The 19,620-nt window shown below is 42.8% G+C and overlaps 1 protein-coding gene across 1 annotated transcript; it reads right to left on the bottom strand.

Moving 5' to 3' along the window:
- On the bottom strand, positions 387-5,601 carry LOC8065171 (CDPK-related kinase 3). Its single transcript, XM_021455651.1, has 11 exons — positions 4,775-5,601; positions 3,350-3,480; positions 3,051-3,092; positions 2,862-2,970; positions 2,675-2,753; positions 2,220-2,516; positions 1,975-2,084; positions 1,506-1,616; positions 1,305-1,367; positions 1,038-1,205; positions 387-950 (listed from the first exon to the last, which is right to left on the bottom strand). Exons 1-11 carry the CDS (start codon positions 5,447-5,449, stop codon positions 810-812), a joined length of 1,926 nt encoding a protein of 641 aa, XP_021311326.1. The 5' UTR covers positions 5,450-5,601; the 3' UTR covers positions 387-809.

Genomic DNA, 19,620 nt, shown 5'->3' with positions numbered 1-19,620 from the left:
TTAGATGGAACCCAACTTTGGGCTTGGGTACAACACTCATGTGTTGATCATGATGAATTGTTCAGATTGGGAGGATGCATGTCTAATCTCTTTGAATTGAGAGGAGAAACGAATCGATTTCCATGTCAATCCAGAGATCTAAGTGTCCAAACCCAAAAAAGTTATAAGTGGGCTCCCAAAACCCCCCGGATAAAGACCCTTTACTCGCCGATGAGTTCAGTGCGTCTGCTAAGCACCTTTTGTACTTGGGGCGCATTTGTTAATTGTCCTCAAGACCATAAAAATGCGCCGTACAAGTGTCCGGAAAAAGCAAGGCATGATATTTTCTGCTTCCCCCTTTTGCATTAAGATAGCTTTGCTTTGCCATATGATAGCAACATGCTGGCAAACCCAACAGACAATCCATCTCAAGCATTAAGATGACCACATGGCCTCAAACAGTTTCACCAAAATCGCAACACCAATTCCAGTTGGCTGTTGCGACCATGACCAGCAACTGACAAACCAAGTTCGGCCATAGGCCATAGCACACCATGTAGCATGGGCCAACTGACAACTGTACAATGCCCATTCATAGCTTAAACCGAACAATGTACCAGAACCAAGGCGCAAAACATGACCTTTTTCTTCTACAACTCAATTTTGAGCTATCACTTTCTGTTTCCTTTTTCCCTTTTTCCCTTTCTCTCTACAAGCATTCTACAAGAATCTAAGGCAACAAAAGAAGAGAGACAAAACACCATCTCTCCAGCTCCCCATCAACAAAACCAATGGAACCAATTCAGGCAACTACCAGGGCAGCAAGAGAATCAATGGTGCCGCCTTGTGTTGCCGCTTCGCATTGTCAGTCCATGCAAAAACTTGGTGTAGCCTAGAAAGCTAAGCTTGCCATCTGATGGCCTAATCCAGTCACGGACAATGGAATAAGCCGCTGCGGAAAGATTCATCTCCTGTATACCAGAAGGGATATAACTAGATCAACATCTAAGTGAGATCAAATATATTCCATTACTCAGTTCAGTATATATCTTCTGTACCTGAGCAAGCTCCTCGATTGTGATAGCACGGTTGCCTTCCTGCTCAAAGTATTCGAATGCAGTACTGGCGATTTCTTCCCACCGCGGCACAGCCTCAAGCTGGTAAGGGCTTATTGTAGCTGCACAGAACTCCTCAAAGTCCATTCTCCTATATGCGAGTGGCTCCAGCTGAAGGTAATTACACAGGCAAAATGAAACGCTGAACCAAACTATATTTCATACAAAAGGGGAGTAGATAAGGTTGGCTATATAGTCCATATCTCATACCGCATTCAAGATCTCAAGTGTTCTAGATTCTTTCATAGCATCAGTGCAGTTCTGTAAAAGAGCCTGCATATTTAAAGGGAAGAAAAGGAAAAACTGAGTTCAGTGTGCCAAACACGGAAAGAATTTCAGTGCATCATGACACATGTATAAAAAAAAGAATGCGGACAAGCAAATGGTAAACTATTATTTATAAGTGCTTACCGTACTGAAGTTATCGATACATATTCGACCATCTCCACTGTCTGGTTCTAACAAGTTGTATTGTGCCCTGATGTAGATAAGCTCATCTTCTGTTATTGCTCTTGACAAGGCCTGTCAAATGAACGTCGAAAATAAAATTAATATGACTACAAATTGGGTAATGTGATTTCAGCAAGACCAATGCAATGATTTTCAGCTCCCCAACTGCCTTCATCTAGTCTACTAAACCTAACCAGCTAGTTTTGCAAGGTAGAAGATGGTCTAGTTCAAATGGAAGCCATGTAAAAACATAGCCGTAAGCATCTAAGTAATTTTCAAAAGAAATTATAATTCCTCTAAATCATGAACAATCAATGGACTTAGACACATCAAATGGTTTAGATGCATGGCTATACTTGAGTTGTACACAAAATGGTCATACATGAAGCATTTCCCATAGTTAAATGGACAGAGAAACCAAAATATCAACCTTCAATGCCGCCCGTTTGAGAGGCGTCGAACGAAGATATGCTTTAACCAACTTGAATACTAGCATATCCAGAGGTATTTGTCCGTGCTGATCTCGCAACCAGGGGTGAGCTGCAGCAGGCAAACGACACGTAAGAAAACTTCTGTCCTTCAAAAATGAAATTTCAAAAAGAAGTGTTGAATACAGTTGACATACAGACATTACAAGTGAAAAAAAGAACTGTCAGTGAGACTGAGAGTACTTACAGAGTGCCTGTGCAGCAGTCATTCTTTTTCTGTAATCCTTGTTAAGAAGTCTTTTGACAAAATCTTTAGCCTCAGGAGATACTGATTGCCATGGTGTGTCATCAAAGTTAGGGTCAGCTCTCAGCACTGAGCGGAAAATACCTGATTCAGTTCGTGCCCAGAATGGCCTGCTACCACACAACAATATATAAGTGATAACACCAATACTCCACATGTCCGCTTCTGTGCTATATGACCTATGCAAAACTTCTGGAGCAACATAGTATGCGCTTCCAACAATGTCATTAAGCCTTTCATCTGTAAAGGGGGGGAAAAGCATCAGGAGCATCAGGCCTTAGAACATTTTTTGGAGGAAGGTCATATCATGTTTCATTTTATGTCAATTGACTTCTAACATATTTGTAAAACAGAACTCCTTTACTATTGGATGGTCCTTGTGTGGAGGTATGTAATACCTGGTCTTATAAAATCTGAGAGACCAAAATCAATTATCTTCATAGGAGAACGCTCTTCCCTAGTGCTGAATAGGAAATTCTGTTAAAAACATCCAAGGGTGGATTTATCAGAAGGAATATACCACAGTTTTTTCAACAAGACAAATCACATTCCGTTATACACTTATACTTAACAGAGTCCACAGACCTCTGGCTTCAGATCACGGTGAACAACACCCTGAAGATGGCAAAAGGCAACTACTTTTAATATCTGTTCAACAATAATTTTCGCATCCCCTTCGTTGTATCTTCCACCTCTGCAAAAAGCAGGCAGTACTGTAACAAAGCTACACATTGTAGCGGTTTTCGCGAAACATTTCTCAAGAAAATGTAATACCTGGACAAGATTCTATCCAATAATTCTCCACCTTCACAAAGCCTGATCAATAGAGGTGAAGAAAACATCAGTTATCATGTAACTTCCTATTAATCTAGCTGGAAAGAAAAGGCCTAGAGTAACAGTTAGCAAGTCCTTTCATATATAATGTTATGTGCTGCAAGAGAACATCAACCCTAAGGTAGACAATGTGACTTTTGAGCACTATGATACATACTGTTTCAAGATAAACAGCACATGCAATATCCACAGTTTTTACATAGATCAATATTATGCAAAGGCGAGGAGGGAAAACATACTCCATGATTATATAGACATTAAGGGCATCCTCACAAGCATCATAAAACTTGACAAGATTGGAATGTCCAGATAACGCCTTCAAAATTTTCACCTCTCTACGCACATCCTCAATAGATATTGCTGTCGTCATCTGCAAGAGAAAACCAAAGGATTGAGGTGACTTTTGCAAACTTAAATATGAAATCTAGGCCAAGAGATATTTTTTCCCCTGGTGTAATGACTAATGAGCTAGGAAAGTGAATTTAGCGCTAATTGATGGGTTGTCTAAGAGCAACCTTAATCCTAATTGAAAGGATCCTTTGAGCATCTGTTAGCTTCTAGCCTCAAAAAGTCTATACCATGTATGTATGTATGTGGTAACAAGGAAGAAATTGCACGCAATTCAAATAAAGAAATATACAGAAGGAAGAAACACATTAATCTCACTAGATACATCTGCTCAAATAATTTCCATAGCACAAGTGAAAAATATAGCAGGCCAAAATAGTCATTAATTAATTTATGTCGTAACTCTCACAAAAGCGACTATACACATGCATGAAAACATCAATGCAGCCTGCACGTAGATTTCTTCTGTGTCCCCTACATTTTAGATGCCAAGTAAAACTCAGATCAAAATTAAATAATTCAACAATCAGGACAATGTCAGTGGAAAGCAGTCCCCAATATCAACATGTCCTCAGCTTTGGCACCAAAAATCTGGAAGAGACATCTCTTTACTTCCTATACTTTTCCCTATCTTTTCTTCTACTTATGATCATATAATAAAATGATGCAGAATGGACTAAGGGAATCCTGAACTCTTGGAGTGAACAACAATATCCTAGAGTCGTGAATCACGGCGCCGAGACGTGTAACCTCAGTGACTACACGAATTCGAACTCATGAGTGGCAAGGCCTCATGGACTACACTGACAATCCCTCTGAGGTCTCACTAAAGAACTCACTCAGTGACTGCCATTGCATAAACTACTATTCCATGATAAAGAACAAAAAAGCAAGAAACAGGTCATCGATGGATGAACAGTTGAACACTCAGATCATAAAAAAGGACAAAGCATTAAATGCGGCATTGCTGAAACAAGATCTCTACAATGTACTTTCTAACCCTGCAGGGCAATGCCAATGCCAATACCGTCGCAAAAAAAACTGATCACCTTGGAAGGCAGCCAAGAAACAAGTGATGAACTTATGATTGCAACATCTGTGCTAGTGGCACTGCAGAGATACGGAATTCTTATTGCGAAACTAATAACCAAACCATGATCCACTAGGAAATGAGAGTTAAAAAATATCACAACAGGATGGCAATTATTTCCCCCCACATAGTTGGTTCATGATCCGCTGGAGGAACCGAGCCCGATTGAAACAGGTAAGATCGTGCGTTCAGTGAAAGAGGAGTGTGAGATCACGAATGGCAAAACCTTGGCTTTGGAGATGACCTTGACCGCCAGGACCTGGCCTCTCATGTCTCCCTTGCGGGCGCGCACGAGGCAGGTGTGGCCGAAATGGCCGCGGCCCACTTCCTTGCCCAGCTCGTACTTGGCGGCGAAGTGGCGGTCGTAGCCGAAGCTCTTGTCAAGCTCCCGCTCCACCCCACCAGCGCCGGCGCCCGCGCCTCCGGCCCCGTGCTCCGGGATCGGGACCTCGACGGGCTGCCTGGGCACCTGCGACGCGGAGGCCGGCGAGCGGCGGCCGAGCCGGCGCGCGAGGGACTCCTTGATGTGCTTGGCCGGGGACGGGGGAGGGAACGGGCGGCGGAAGAACCGGCGCGGCGTGGACGCCGAGGTCGCCGGCGACGGCGCGATGCCGTCGGGGAGCCCGAAAGGGCTCCCGGCCCAGGGGCTGCCGGCCGCCGACGACCGCGCCGGCGTGGCCCCGGCCCTGCCCGCGCGCGGCGTCCCCGCCGGCGACGGCCGCGCGCTCCGCCTCCCTCCTCCTCTTCCTCCTCCTCCTCCTCCACCCGCTCCCGACGCCGCATCCTCCGACCCGACCCTGAACGCGGCCGAGACCGTGATGGTGGTCGCCCCCACGCCGCCGCCGCCGCCGCGGTCGTCCGCGTCGACGCCGTGCACGTTCCTCGCGTAGCACTGCCCCATGGCCGCCGGTCCGTCTGTCGGTCCCGGCGATCACCGGAGCTCGCTCGCGCACGGGAATGCGGGGTACGGGAGCCCGGGGGTGCCGAGATTTATAGCTCCGGAAGCGTGCGAGGAGGAGGGGGGAAGGGAACGGGGGCGGGGGCGGGCCGGGGAGTGGCAGTATTAATGCAGTGGACGAGGGGGGGGGGGCGACGAGGTGGAAGGCAGGCTGTGGAGGGTGGTGTGACGAAACCAAACGGGAAAAGGAAGGAAAGGAAAGGGGAGGAAAAAAAATGAATTGCGGCAGCAGCTGCAGACCCGGCAGTGGCAAACGTAGTACGCGTTGAGGGTGACGGACCGCGCGCGGCGGGGGTGCGGGCGCGCTCGCGTGACGGAGACAATCGAGGGAGGGAGGGGGCAAGGCGAAAGGGGACGAGGGGGTGGGTCGTCGAACCGTCCAAGTGCATGACGCGTGGAGCCAGTTTCGGTGGAGCGGAGTGGACCCACATGGCGGTGACGTTTTTCTGTGTGCTGTGGTGGGTATGGTATTTGCCAGAGTTGATGCGATACCGTGGGAATTTGAATTTGGCCGTGGTTGAGATGTGGAAATACTCACTCCTACGGCCTAGTACGGGCAATGTGTTTTTCGTATTTTGATCGAACGAAGTGTTTTCGTATTCCAGTCCAGAGGGGGGATTGGAAAGGAACATATATATACTCCTACATTAAGCTTTCATTCCATGTGTGTTTAGCTTGAATCCTAATATTAGCATAATAGATACTGCGTTCGTTGTTCATTTGTTTCATCTTGTATATAAGACATACATACTGCCATTCCACATTTGTCATTTTTTGTCGAAACATGTGCTTTTGTTAACTTACCCTTTGCATTTCGATTTAAGAATGTCGTGATCCATTTAGTTTGTCGGATTCATGTGCCGATAAATTGTTATCCTTTTGTGTGTCGACCGTTACATGCTAACTTAGGCTTCATTCTTTTTTTATTGTGTCGGATTGATGCCGACAAATCGTTATCCTTTTGTGTGTCGATCGTTATATGCTAATGTAGGCTTTATTTTTTTTTTATTTTGTCGAATTGATGTCGACAAATCGTTATCCATTTGTGCATCGGCCGTTATATGCTAATGTAGGCTTCATTCCTTTTTTAATGTGTCGGATTGAGTCGACAAATCATTATCCTTTTGTGTATCCACCGTTACATGCTATTATTTTGTCGGATTTATGCCGACATGTGTTATCCTTTGTGCATCGACCGTTACATGCTAACCTAGGTTTTCTTTATTTTGTCGGATTGATGCCGACATATGTTATCCTTTGTGTATCGACCGTTATATGCTAACCTAGGTTTTCTTTATTTTGTCGGATTAACGCCGGCAAATCGTTTTCCTTTTTCGTGATCGTGCTTGTGCACGCGTTTTTCATTAAGAGGATAGCATGGTACGAGACAAACGCGTCGAGCAAACCTAGGCTTACCACTAGCATGTGGAAAAATAGTAAGCGTTCGAAGAAAAATAGGGTATGATACAGAGAAGAAAACAACTTAATCACCAGTGTAGGTTACATTGTTGACATTGCAAGTTGAGTTTATGGCACTTTAGCTAGCTTCACACTTTGGTGGATGCCGATAGCTCCTCTACAAACCCTAACAGTAGCGAATACTAACACTCACTACTTATGAATCTTAGATTAACCCAGTTATTTATATGGTGCTCCATACCAATACCATGCTCTAAACTAATTAAAGTTAAAGATAGGCTTTCCATTTTTATGTTATTAGGGAGATCGATAATTTGTATCAACTTCACAGCATCACCGCGAAAATCAGTGAAAATCAGCTGGATCATAAAAGCAAGAGTGATGGCCATGGAATATTTAACATGGAGGAATCAGCTAGTATAGCTCCTGGCACCATCTCTTTCAAAACTTGGCATGCATGGTAAAGCAGTCCACATCGGTGCATGCATGGACCCAGTTGTCATTGCCCTGGTGCGTTGTAGGCTAGGAGTGTAGTCCAGCGCTGTAGTTTCATGTCCTCTCTCAATCTCATTATTTTTTTTAAAAAAAAGAGCAGTGCACCCTACGCGGAATGCCATTTGTGACGCATGGTATACACCGGTATATGAGTATTGCCGTGTTAGACATACTATAATGTATAATATATAAGCTCTACATATTTTATATAGTACACACCGCTATATGAGTGTTGCCGTGCATGAGTCTTCATTATATTATCATATATAATATAATCAAGAAAATCTTGTAAGCTCGATCGCTTCTCAGCCCTGCATATATCTCTGATATCTCTAATAACAAGGATATTTATTTAGTAATATAATATAAATCTGCGAGGTCATAGGAATTAATTAATTATCGCATCTAATTATATATCTTGCTTCGCGAACACGCAACTTTTGGCGCGTTTTTAATTATATATTGAGATACCCATCCATCCATGATCGATACTAGTACTTCATTTTAAGAATTCAGTATTTTTGTTGTCTTTACTTTTTTTTTTCCATGCTGCCTGTGATTCTGATGGGAATTGAGGTTTTGCGCATTGATGCCGCTCTTGCAAACTGTCCTGCTTGTTTACAGACAGGCATGGTGCGTGATGTGGTCCTCGCAGCAGTTGTAGCGTCTCTTGCATGCAGGGATGAAAACGGTACGGATATTTTTCGACCGTATTCGACACCGAATTCGTTTAGAGAGGTTCAGATCTGTCCGTATCCGAGTCCGAATATTCAACATCCGATACCGTATCCGTATCCGAATACTTAAATCATATATTTATGATGTCGACATCCAATTGTATCTTATCCGACATAATTGACATTATCTGTATTTAATCCGACAAAAAATATAAAAACAAATATGATATCAGTAATATCCGTCCGTATCCGATTTTCATGCCTAATTGCAAGTCTTTTTCTTCCGTGCGTGGCGCCAGGACGTAGCGCCTTTCTACGCTTTGCATCACACACGAGAAAAGTAGGAACTAGATTGGCTGACGTTTCCTAACCATAACTGGCCCGGCCTCCGCCCAAATCCGATGACCAATTTGCCGAAAGATTTTGACTGAATAATCACAACGTCGCGGCGGTGTGATCGATCATTGGTGCCAATCCAATCCTAGTTAATTTAGTGCTGTTCTTTTGGCTCGTGTCATACATTTGCGTGCCCCCGATCCGGTTATCCATTATACTTACATTTTAGTACTATTTGATACTCCTTCCATTCTAAACTATAAGTCATTCTATAGAAATCTTAAGGAGTCAAACAATTTTTAAGTTTGACTAAATTTATATGATAAAATAACTAATATTTATGGTGTAAACTAAGTATCATTAAATTCTTCATTAATTATATTTTTATAATAATATTTTGATGTCATAAATCTTTGTAATTTTTTCTAAACTTTTAGTCAAACTTAAGGAGTTTTGACTCTCCAAAATTCTTAAAATGACTTATAATTTGGAATAGAGGGAGTTACACGATCCGGTCACTAAGAAAATTGAATGAGTGAATGTCTATGTAAAAAACTCAAGTCATTTCTTTTACCTGTCTATCGATCCTCAATAGGCAGCCAAACAACTCAGTGCCTACAAATTCATCGATACCAAAAGAGGACAAAAAAATGGCTGAGGGCATTGTTTGTTTCAATTTCGAATTATGATAATAAGCTGCCTAAGAATTGTGGATTGTGAAAAATCCAGATTATAAGAATCTAGATTGTAAAATATCCCTCATTTGTCATTTTACCAGAAACACATGGATCTTCCATTCCCCACCCACTAGTACTATGTGAGCCCGGGGTAAATCAGTGTCAATGATGGGTAATTTTTTTAAAAAAAAACTTATGAGGATTTTCGTCGTTGGTGATCCACAATCTGGATCAAGCTGGTGAAAGGTTGAATAATGCTGGGAATTGGTGCTCAAAAGCTCTCTATCTTCTAGTATGATACTTGTTCCTGGCCTCAGAAGAAAAACGTTCCACAATATTCCTACCTGTACACTGGAAATATAAAAAGAGTGTAGTTATTGCATTATTTCTACTCCTTAAATATAAATAAATTATTCGGCAGAAAATACATGGTTGTATATATAGGGGTATGAATTGTCATTTGACACTGTTGCTTTTAAAGGAAAAAGTGTTACTTTTTTTTTGTGGGCTATGGACAATGCAAGTATTGCAGGAGATAATAAGGATCTATACATAGGTATCAAAGTGGATTACGTGACCCTATAATCGTTTTGCATGAGATATATATAATAAGGAGTTATATATAGGTAGCAGCAAATAAAGTGGATTACGTGACGCTGTAATTGTTTTTGCAGATCTCAAATGACGACGACGAAGAAGAATGCATCTGTAGTTAACCAACCACCGCTTGCTTCTTTGACCTGCTGCGCGCCCAAGCATGCGTGATGCATCTCGCTCGCTCGCCCGTCTAAAATAAAATAAAATACTCCCCCAATCTATATCTATAATTAATTAACTTGTTATAAAATAATAATGCTCCCAGATACTCCTGCACAACTATACTACGCTCCGCCGGTATGATATACTCGCATAAAATAAAATATAGGCCCCACGATCTCAGTGAGATTCTGAGCTTGTGCGCGCGTTCTGCCGAGATCAGAATAACCCTCAGATGGTGACTACACGCCACGAGCACAGTTTTTTTTTCTTTTTACCCAGAAAACAAATCCGGGCCGGGACCCAGCAGCCCAAACGGGCGAACCAGACGACGACTCAACGGCAGATCGAACATATGGGGCCGGTCACCGTCACCGTCACCCTCACCCCATGGCGTCCCAATTTTTTACAATTTGGCCCTTTTTTTGAAAAAAATTCACAATTGGACCCCTGGAAAACTTAAATGCAGAAATGGACCCAGGAGGTCGGCGCCATGAGTCATGGCGCCGAGGTATCACGCCTCGACGCCATGGATCACGGCGCCGAGGTTCCTGGGCCAAGCCAGCGTGGATTCTGCGTGGCGGCTTGTGTGGCAAAAAAAAAAGGGTCGGCGCCACAGATCACGGCGCGATACCCATGGCGTCGAGGCGTGATACCTCGGCGCCATGACTCATGGCGCCGACCCCCTAGGTCCATTTCTGCATTTAAGTTTTCCAGGGGTCCAATTGTGAAATTTTTTCAAAAAAAGGGCCAAATTGTAAAAAATTGGGCCATGGCGGTGACCGGTGAAGAACGAAAACGGGGGCCCACGGGGCAGGCACGGGGACGGTCAGCCGCTGCCGGCCAGTAGTGTGTGTGGCCAAGAAAAAAAGTGCCCCAAGTCGCCGGGGGGTCGGAGGCAATAGGATGGGGAGTTCGTCGTAGAATGGCACCGCCGTACCGGTCGATCGGTCGCTTTGTCCGATTCAGGCGCGCCGCGGGAGTCAGAGACGGCACGAGGGGGGGAGGTCGGGCCGTCCGGGGCTCGCTTCAAGTGACAGTTCGGGCGAACTAAAAGGGGGGTCCGTGGATTGGCCGTGCTGTGCACCGTGCCAATGCCAAGCGCGCGCGAGCTGGACGACGGATTTGGACTCCCGGGTTGGTGCGGCGGTGCGGTGCCGTGGAGATTTTTCTAATTTCTACGGACAGAAAAGACAACGACGAGCTCGCCCGCATGCATGACGGCCGCATCATCGCTCGTGAATAATCGTGATTCGTGCTGCTTCATCTTCGTCCGCCCACGGCAAAAGCCAAAAGGGTCGAAACTCGAAAGCTTCCTTAGGGGCTGTTTGGTTCGTTGCTCGGTAGAGCCTGCTCGCACAGAGCTAGCCAGGCCAGTTTTGGCCATGCTCTATGCATACGACAGCATCTTATTTGGTTACCTGAATCACTACAGCTAGGCCAACAACAGTATCTGTTTGGTTCACCGTGTTCACGTATCTCTATCTCACACGTCATGCATCGTTCAATGCTTGCTCGCATGAGGTGAGCCAGGCCCAACAAAAATGGCCGATTTCTGCGTTTCAGCAGAGCCTGGCTGTGGGAGGCTTTTTGCACGCGTGGAGCCTGGCTCAGCAGTTATGCCAACCAAACAAATATCTGTTCTCGCACGCGGAGAGCCTGACTGAGGGCTGGTGCAGGCAACCAAACGCCCCCTTATTTTCTCCGGTTCCGGCTTGCGTGACCGAGACCGAGATGGTGCCGAACCGATGCGGCAAGCAGCCCGAGAACCCGCAGGGCCTAGAAATAGCACTCTGCAGTCTGCACCCATTCTCGTCAGGGTAACCGGAGGACACCCCTATCGGAGGAGATGTGTGAAAAAAGGATCTTTATGTCCAGTTCAATTCAAGTTTCGGCAACATTTGAGTATGTAAGAATAAGGTCTTGTTTAGATGCGAAAAGTTTTTGGATTTTGATATTTGTAGCACTTTTGTTTTTATTTGACAAACATTGCCTAATCATGGAGTAACTAGGCTTAGAAGATTCGTCTCGCGATTTACAGGTAAACTGTACAATTAGTTTTTGTTTTTCATCTATATTTAATACTCCATGCATGAGATCAAGATTCGATGTGACGAAAAATTTTAAAAAGTTTTTGGTTTTTGAGGTGAACTAAACAAGGCCCAATTATATATTTGTCAAAAGGAAATCTATCAGGAAACCGAGTGAGTTACTTGGTCCCTGTGTGTTGGTGTTGAGTGTTCACTAACTACGACATTCGACATTTACTAGACGAACAATATCGATGTCAACAAAATGCAGAATGCGTGCACACGAAGTGCAATAATTACCTAGACGAGGCCAAGCCGTCAAGGCCAGACAGTCAGATTACTCCAACCTGACGGGCAGATGTTGTGTTGCAGCCAATGTCGTCATAGACCACAGGCCTTTTGGCGAGATAGCACTAATGGTTGTAAATGAAAAAATAGTTAAATTATCTGAGTTTGTCCGTCCAAAGGGATCTATACTAAAAATTATTCCATCTATATGTTTGATTAGACTAGGACTAATAGAATGGTTAGCGCTCTGTCCATTGCTCGTTACCAATGATCAGGTAGAATGAAACTTCACAGAAACTTTTTAAAAATCATGTTACATTTCTATAGGAGTTGGGAAACATATTTGTACTTACATTTCCCACATGCACATGCATAATTTTTTTTACAAGCCAGTACTCTTTGATTTTTATATGTCATACTCCCTCCATTCCAAATTACAAGATATTTTGGCTTTTCAGGATTCATAGCTTCTGTTACGCACCTAAGGCCTTGTTTAGTTGGCAAAATTTTGGCTTTTTGGCTACTGTAGCACTTTCGTTTTTATTTGACAAACATTGTCCAATCACGGAGTAACTAGGCTCAAAAGATTCATCTCACAAATTTCAGATAAACTGCGTAATTAGTTTTTATTTTTATCTTTATTTAATGCTCCATGCATGTAACCAAAGATTCGATGTGACGGGGAATCTTGAAAATTTTTGCGAACTAAACAAGGCCTAAATATAAATTATGTCTAGCTACACGGTAAAAACTATGTATCCAGAGATATTAAAACGTCTTATAAATTGGAATAGATGGATTATTAGATTTTTCTAAGCCAAACATTTATAACTTTGATCATCAATTTACAAAAAAAAATATACATGTTACTAACATAAGATTTATGTTTTTAGACTTACTATGACAAATACTTTCAGAATACAACTATATAATTTATATGTTGTTAAACTACATGATTTTTTTGAATTGATGATCAAAGGTGGAAATGTTTGAATTAGAACAAAACTATATTACATGTAGAAAAAGAACGGAGGGAAAATATTCAGACCAGTAGGTTCCAATGAGCAAGTTAGCTTTGGCCAAGGAGAACCCTAGATGCTGTTGGGCATGTGACCACCAACCCTCTCTGCTAGGAACTTTTTATTTTAACTAGAAATTTTTGCACACCTTGTGCGCCCTACGAGCCAAAATCTTGAGGATTTTGTAGGAATAGTGCCATCACATATGTTACTTCTATGACTTTCCCCAAAAGAAAATGAATACAAATACTTAAAGTGAATAAGAATCTAAGCATAAACAATTGTCACAATTTCATTCAGGCCTTGTTTAGTTCACCCAAAAACCAAAAACTTTTCAAGATTCCTCGTCACATCGAATCTTGCGGCACATGCATGAAACATTAAATATAGTCGAAAACAAAAACTAATTATACAGTTTGTCTGTAAATCGCGAGATGAATCTTTTGAGCCTAGTTAGTTTATAATTAGACAATATTTGTCATAAACAAACGAAAGTGCTACAGTATCCCGAACCAAAAAAATTTGGAAAATAAACAAGGCTTCAATTGAAAGTTTGAAACCACACATAAGGAGTACAACAGATAGAAGAGGCGACAATGATCTGGGGATATAAGCATGGAGAGCAGAAAAGAGAACATTCTTTTACCTAGACTATGCGTAAATGTGTTGCACGGTCAAATGTGCAATTACTCCAAACTTTAGTCGAACACAACCACTAAAAAAAGCATATCCTCGGTTGAGGTCTAGTAATGAGACCCAAGGGCATAGCCCCGAAGCTGTAAATATCTAACCGGACTGTTGCGACGTACTCAAAGCATAACAGTCTTTGGTGTGATATCTAGAGTCTACAGATGCTATTGCAGTAAGATCATCCTTAGCTATAATAATTTTAGTGAGCCCAAAATCACTACATTTGGCTTAGAATCCCTGTTGGACAAAATGTTGTATGATTTGAACTCGTGATCTTCTGTCGATCCGTATGCCTATGGATCTCGCAATTTTCATTCAAGAATGTCAGTCTACAATTGGTTCAGTGAATTAGAATTTAGTAAATAATAAATCCAGCATATGCACGTAGCATATATTAAAATTCTTCAAAAGTGACAATGATCAAAATGAGAAAAAAATGGTTTCCCACGCAATAGCAGTACACTCTTAAATTTGCACTATGTTGTCTCATTTTATATTCGAAAAATTAAGTCTATCAGAGCTTTTATCTCTGAATTTACACCGTTAGTAATAACACATCAGAATAGCTAGATACTGCTAGCATCTTCATTAATCACATTTTCACGTGCACCATAGTTATTGAACCATAGGCACATGTACAAACTGCTTTGTTAAATTTATTTTTATATGTTTTTAACGCTGCAGATTATACCTTTTGATTATGTTGCTGTCTAGCTCCCTAATAGATCTCAAGAAGTTGTAGTTTTTACGGGTCGAACTGCGAGAGAGCTTGACCCCGATCCTAATGCCGTCGAGTGAAGGCGAGGAGCAGCACGTATAGGAGCAAGACTGCTGATGAAGCGGCTGCTTGTCTCTGCGGAGCTGCATGGACCCATCCCTATGTCGTGGCCCGTGGAGCTGCCTTGCTCGCGCCGCCGGAGCTGCCGCTTGCCGCCGCAAATCTGGCAGCCGCCGGGGTAGAAGGGGGTCATGGCTTGTGAAACACATGACTGGATGTCTGCATGAGGTCGCCAAAATCTAAATTTTTTTAAATTTTTTCGACACATCAAATCTTGCAGCACATACATGAAGCATTAAATATAGATTAAAAATAACTAATTAGACAGTTTGATTGTAATTTGTGAGACAAATCTTTTAAGCATAGTTAGTCCATAGTTAGACAATAATTATCAAATACAAATAAAAGTGCAACAATATCAAAATACAAAAAGTTTTTTTTATCTAAACAAGTCCTGAGTTTGATTGCATAAATTTTTCGAGTCCACTCGTGGTAAGCTTCGTTGCTCTCGTTCATTGCCCATAGGGTCATGTGCGAGCAGGCTCTATTGCCCGGTCGACGGTCGTGTGAGGCTTCTGCCACGCGTCGACATGCAAAGGCACGAGCGTCTCCTTGAAATGCTCTGGTGCAAAGAATCCTAAGTGGTTTTTAAGGAACCTGATTAGCTCCCGGCTCCGACAGTGTTAAAATAGCCAGTTTACGGTATATTTTGTATAGTAAGAAGGAGAGAGTGATAAAAACCAAATTTCTTGGCGAACATGCTGTAGTTTCATTAAAAGGGTTAGAGGTTTGAAGACATACTTGACAAGCACAACGCCGAGGAGCGCGAGAGGCAAGCCAACGAGATAGCTCTTCATAGAGAGCTAAGCTCACACATTTTTCATGATTCATACTATGTATATGTTCATGTGTTTTTAATGGTCCCATGTTTTTTTATCTTCTTTTTGGACGTCATATGAGCTACAAAGTTGAATTTTGTTATTGATGAGCTGAGACACGGGTGACCAATCCATTTGAATTTAGCGGGCCATAATGATTAGACAATATAGCGACGCATCAGAGTATCAGACCTTCGGTTACTGTTCTTTTGTTCTGATTAACTCTCATTGGATTGTATATGTTGAAAAGGAAGAAAAACTCGCTATGCTTTCGTATGTACGACCATGACATGGCATGGTCGCCGCACTAATGGACTTGACTGGGTTTGCCTAGGCCTCATGGACCCTAAGGGCAGTCTCAATAGAAGAAACCACAACAGTTTCTATAGATACCGTATCAAGAAACTATCTTCCTATTGTATGATTTTATACTAGCGTCTAAATTAAAATTTGCCTAATTATTCACTGTATTTCAATCTCGCATCTTCGGATCCTCTGCATATTTGACTTTGCTTTCTTTTCTATCTAGTCCGACCTGCCCTTCTCTTGATGTCTAGCGGTGGAACGTTTGGCTGCTATTTAGCATGAAAACAACTAGCCACGCCATGTCGAGCTCTGGTCGAGTTCACCGAGAAGGAAGGATCGTTTGGCTGCTCATCATCCAAGGTGCACGGTCTTCCTCCTACGTATCCACGGCTGACTCCGCGACGTCCGCGACGGCACCATTGCGACAGTGGAGCGCGGCATGGGTAGCGAGCGCTAGCCGCCGAAAGGCTGAGGCGGAGACGACGACGGCCATGGCTTCCTCGGCAGCGGTGACAGTTCCACACACACAAGACTCGGCACCAGCAACGCGCACTACACCACAACACCAACATAGGCGCCGAACCGTCTGACGCGAAAAGCCGTTACAGCCTCACACCATCTGACGCAAAAAAAGATATAGCGTCAGTCCTGAGCTGACGCAGTAAGTCCTGACGCTAAAGACTTATTGCGTCAGACCCGAGTTTTAACGTCAGACAGCATGCCACCAAGATTTGTTACTGCGTTAAACAGTCCATTGCTAGGATATAGCGTCAGATACTCTTTTGCCATACATATAGCGTCAGTCCATCCAATAGAATTCATATTTATAGCGTCAGATTGTTCAACAGGATAATTGAAATGTAATAAAAAAATAAATTCAATTGAAAAATATTTAGGACATATATATCAAATCCACATTAAAGCTTAACGTCCATCACATAAACATATATAAGCATATACATCACATAGAGGTCAATACATATATATATTAATCTTGTCTCTTGCATGTTTACATCACATCCAGCAAATTAAGTGAAGCATACAATCTTGTCTTCACATTACATCATCCAATATAGCCAAGTCTACCAAAAGCACATGAATGCACACCAGCAAGCAATCATAATAGTTTGTGTTTGCAACACTAAGGTTTGTGCACAATCATATTGAAAAACCAAAATAACATCCACTAGGTTATCTGGAGAAACATTAATTATAGCCAAGCTTTGTGCAGGAGGTGTTCCCGGCGATGGAGCAAGAGCGCAACTGGAGCAGGGGATCCAAGGGGAGAAGGAAGAAACGACTCATTCCTCTCCAACACAGTTCAGATCGTTTCCTCGAACATCAGTATTTGCGGCGACTTCGTTTCCTCTTTAGGAAACGGTTTCTATATTTTCTCTTGTCTCTTAACCACATCAGCAATTTGTCTAGTTGGCAAGATAATTAATAGAGATAAAAACCATCATTAATATATCATTGGGACTGCCCTAATGCCGTGAGTAATCATGTGAAAATACCATCATAGGCTTCTCCTTCGGTACAGACGAGGCAGCACAATCAGAAAAACTGTAGCCGTGAAAAAACTTTCGTTCTCCTCTTGACGCAAGAGAAAATTGATTGATTGACCGGCAGAGCGCCTGTCCCTTCTTGACGCAAGAGAAAATCTCTCATTAATATATGACTCCGTCCCACATCAATGTGGAAGTGAGGAACAGAAACCGCTCGGGGACCAAGACCAGAGTTTCAGCCACAAGAACATCTGAAGATTCGAGCTACAGCACATAGCAACAAGCAGCTTCATTCTGTAATCGCTTCACAGCCCGAGGAATCCCACCCAACCCCTTTTCTTGTCCCCATCTCCCTGCATACAGCAGCCGCAACGGGCACCGAGGCCTTTTTCAGTTATTCACACAGTGTCGCGCAACACACTGCACGGTCCTTGCACCCTACCTGCTCGTGGTTTCTTTTGATGCATGCCATACTGTACACTCATTCCATCGCAAAATAGTAGTACATGCCATCCTGTTGCTTTGGCTGAAAAGTTATAGCCAAAAGAGTTTGTTTACTAGTTTAAAAAAATTATGACTAAAAATATTATTTGCTGAAAAAGTATGACTTATAAGACATAAGACAAGCGAACTGAGCTTACTGTTTATTTATTTATTATGAAAGAAAAACATTATTAAATAGCTAACAGATTCGATAGATAAACTTATACAAATAGGAAGTCCAAATCAAATTATTTAAGATCGAATAAGCTTATATAAATAGTATAAACAATTATGATTGTACTTGGTAAATCTCTATGCTATGAAAAATACATTGCACTGTTAACCTAACAATAATTTTGTATTTATTTAATATTATAAATCTTCATATACATTTATAAAAAAAAAGATCAAACCGAATACTATTAGATTTATTTTTAAGGAGACTGTTAGATTTAGGCCTTGTTTAGTTAGGGATTTTTTTTGTTTGGGTATTGTAGTACTTCTATTTGTATATTTGACAATTATTATCTTATAGACTAACTAGATTTAAAAGTTTTGTCTCGTAAATTATAAGCAAACTATACAACTAATTTTTTTAATCTATTTTTAATGTTTTATACATGTGCCGCAAGATTTAATGTAACAGAGAATTTTTTAAGAAATAGTTTTTTGATAGAACTAAACAAGGCCTTACAATGAAGTGCATTCTTTGGAAACGGAGGGAATACTGGTCGGGTCTGCAAAAAGAAGGCCGGGGCAGCCGAGGCCTGAGCTGAGGCAGGGGTCAGGGAGCCAAGGAGACAAGCGGGGGGCCCTGGAGCGTCCTGGGAATCGGCAGCCAGGCGGTGGCCGGTAGCGCCGCGTCGGTCTCAGTCTCAGCGCCTGCGCGCGCCGCAGGAGGGGGCAGGACGCGACGGTTTGGTGTGCTTGTCGCGTCGGGGTCGCTGTCGGGGGACCGAAGGAGGAGCAACAGCACGACCACCACCAGTCCATCACTACGAGAACCAGAAGAAGCGCCTTCGCTCTCTCTCTCTCTCTCTCTCTCGTGGTCTCGCCGCTCGACCACGGTTCCAATCTGTGTGTCGTGTAGGGCGCCGTGGGTCTCAGGTGCATCGTGCACGCGAGGGATTCGCGAGTTGTTTTCCTATGCTTTGGAGCCTCTGCGTCTGCGCGCGCCGCAGTCGTAGACGTCGCCACATCGACGACCTGTGTGACTGACTGTGTGTGTGTGTGTGTGTTGGCACTTGGCACCCGGTTCAGAGGTTCTGACGTGGCAGCCTGAAAAGGGAAAAGAAAAGGACCTCTCGACGCGCAACTAGTAATGCTTTTTACAGGCGGTAGAGGACAAAAGTTTGGATGGTGATCACTGATCAAGAACATCGCTGCTAGAGAGCTACTGCTACGCCAGAACTGTAGAGATTCCACGCACTGCCCGCGGTGCTGCATGACCTATCAGTGTCTGTTCGAGGACACCGGCCGGCACAGAGAGTGCGATTATATTATCCTTTCATTGTTGGGCCTTGTTTAGTTCACCTCCGAAAACTAAAAAATTTTCAAGATTCCCCGTCACATCGAATCTTTTGGCATATGCATGAAACATTAAATATAGACAAAAATAAAAACTAATTGCACAGTTTACCTGTAAATCGTGAGATGAATCTTTTGATCCTAGTTAGTCTATAATTAGACAATAAACAAACGAAAGTGCTACAGTAGCGAAATCCAAAATCTTTTCGCATCTAAACAAGGCCTTGCTTTGTGTGTATGTATGGATTGT

This window comes from Sorghum bicolor, chromosome 1 (assembly GCF_000003195.3).
Source record: "Sorghum bicolor cultivar BTx623 chromosome 1, Sorghum_bicolor_NCBIv3, whole genome shotgun sequence".
In the NCBI taxonomy this organism is placed as follows: domain Eukaryota; kingdom Viridiplantae; phylum Streptophyta; class Magnoliopsida; order Poales; family Poaceae; genus Sorghum; species Sorghum bicolor.
The sequence above is the reverse complement of the archived record's forward strand: the minus strand, read 5'-3'. Positions and strand labels throughout refer to the sequence as shown.

What these genes read in the sequence shown, in the direction of transcription:
- LOC8065171 (XM_021455651.1), bottom strand. Translation starts at nt 5,449, where the DNA reads ATGGGGCAGTGCTACGCGAGGAACGTGCACGGCGTCGACGCGGACGAC. An exon ending in TTGGATAGAATCTTGTCCAG is followed by an intron (nt 2,971 to 3,050) that starts GTATTACATTTT and finishes TGCTTTTTGCAG; the next exon opens with AGGTGGAAGATACAACGAAG. An exon ending in GTATCGATAACTTCAGTACG is followed by an intron (nt 1,368 to 1,505) that starts GTAAGCACTTAT and finishes TTAAATATGCAG; the next exon opens with GCTCTTTTACAGAACTGCAC.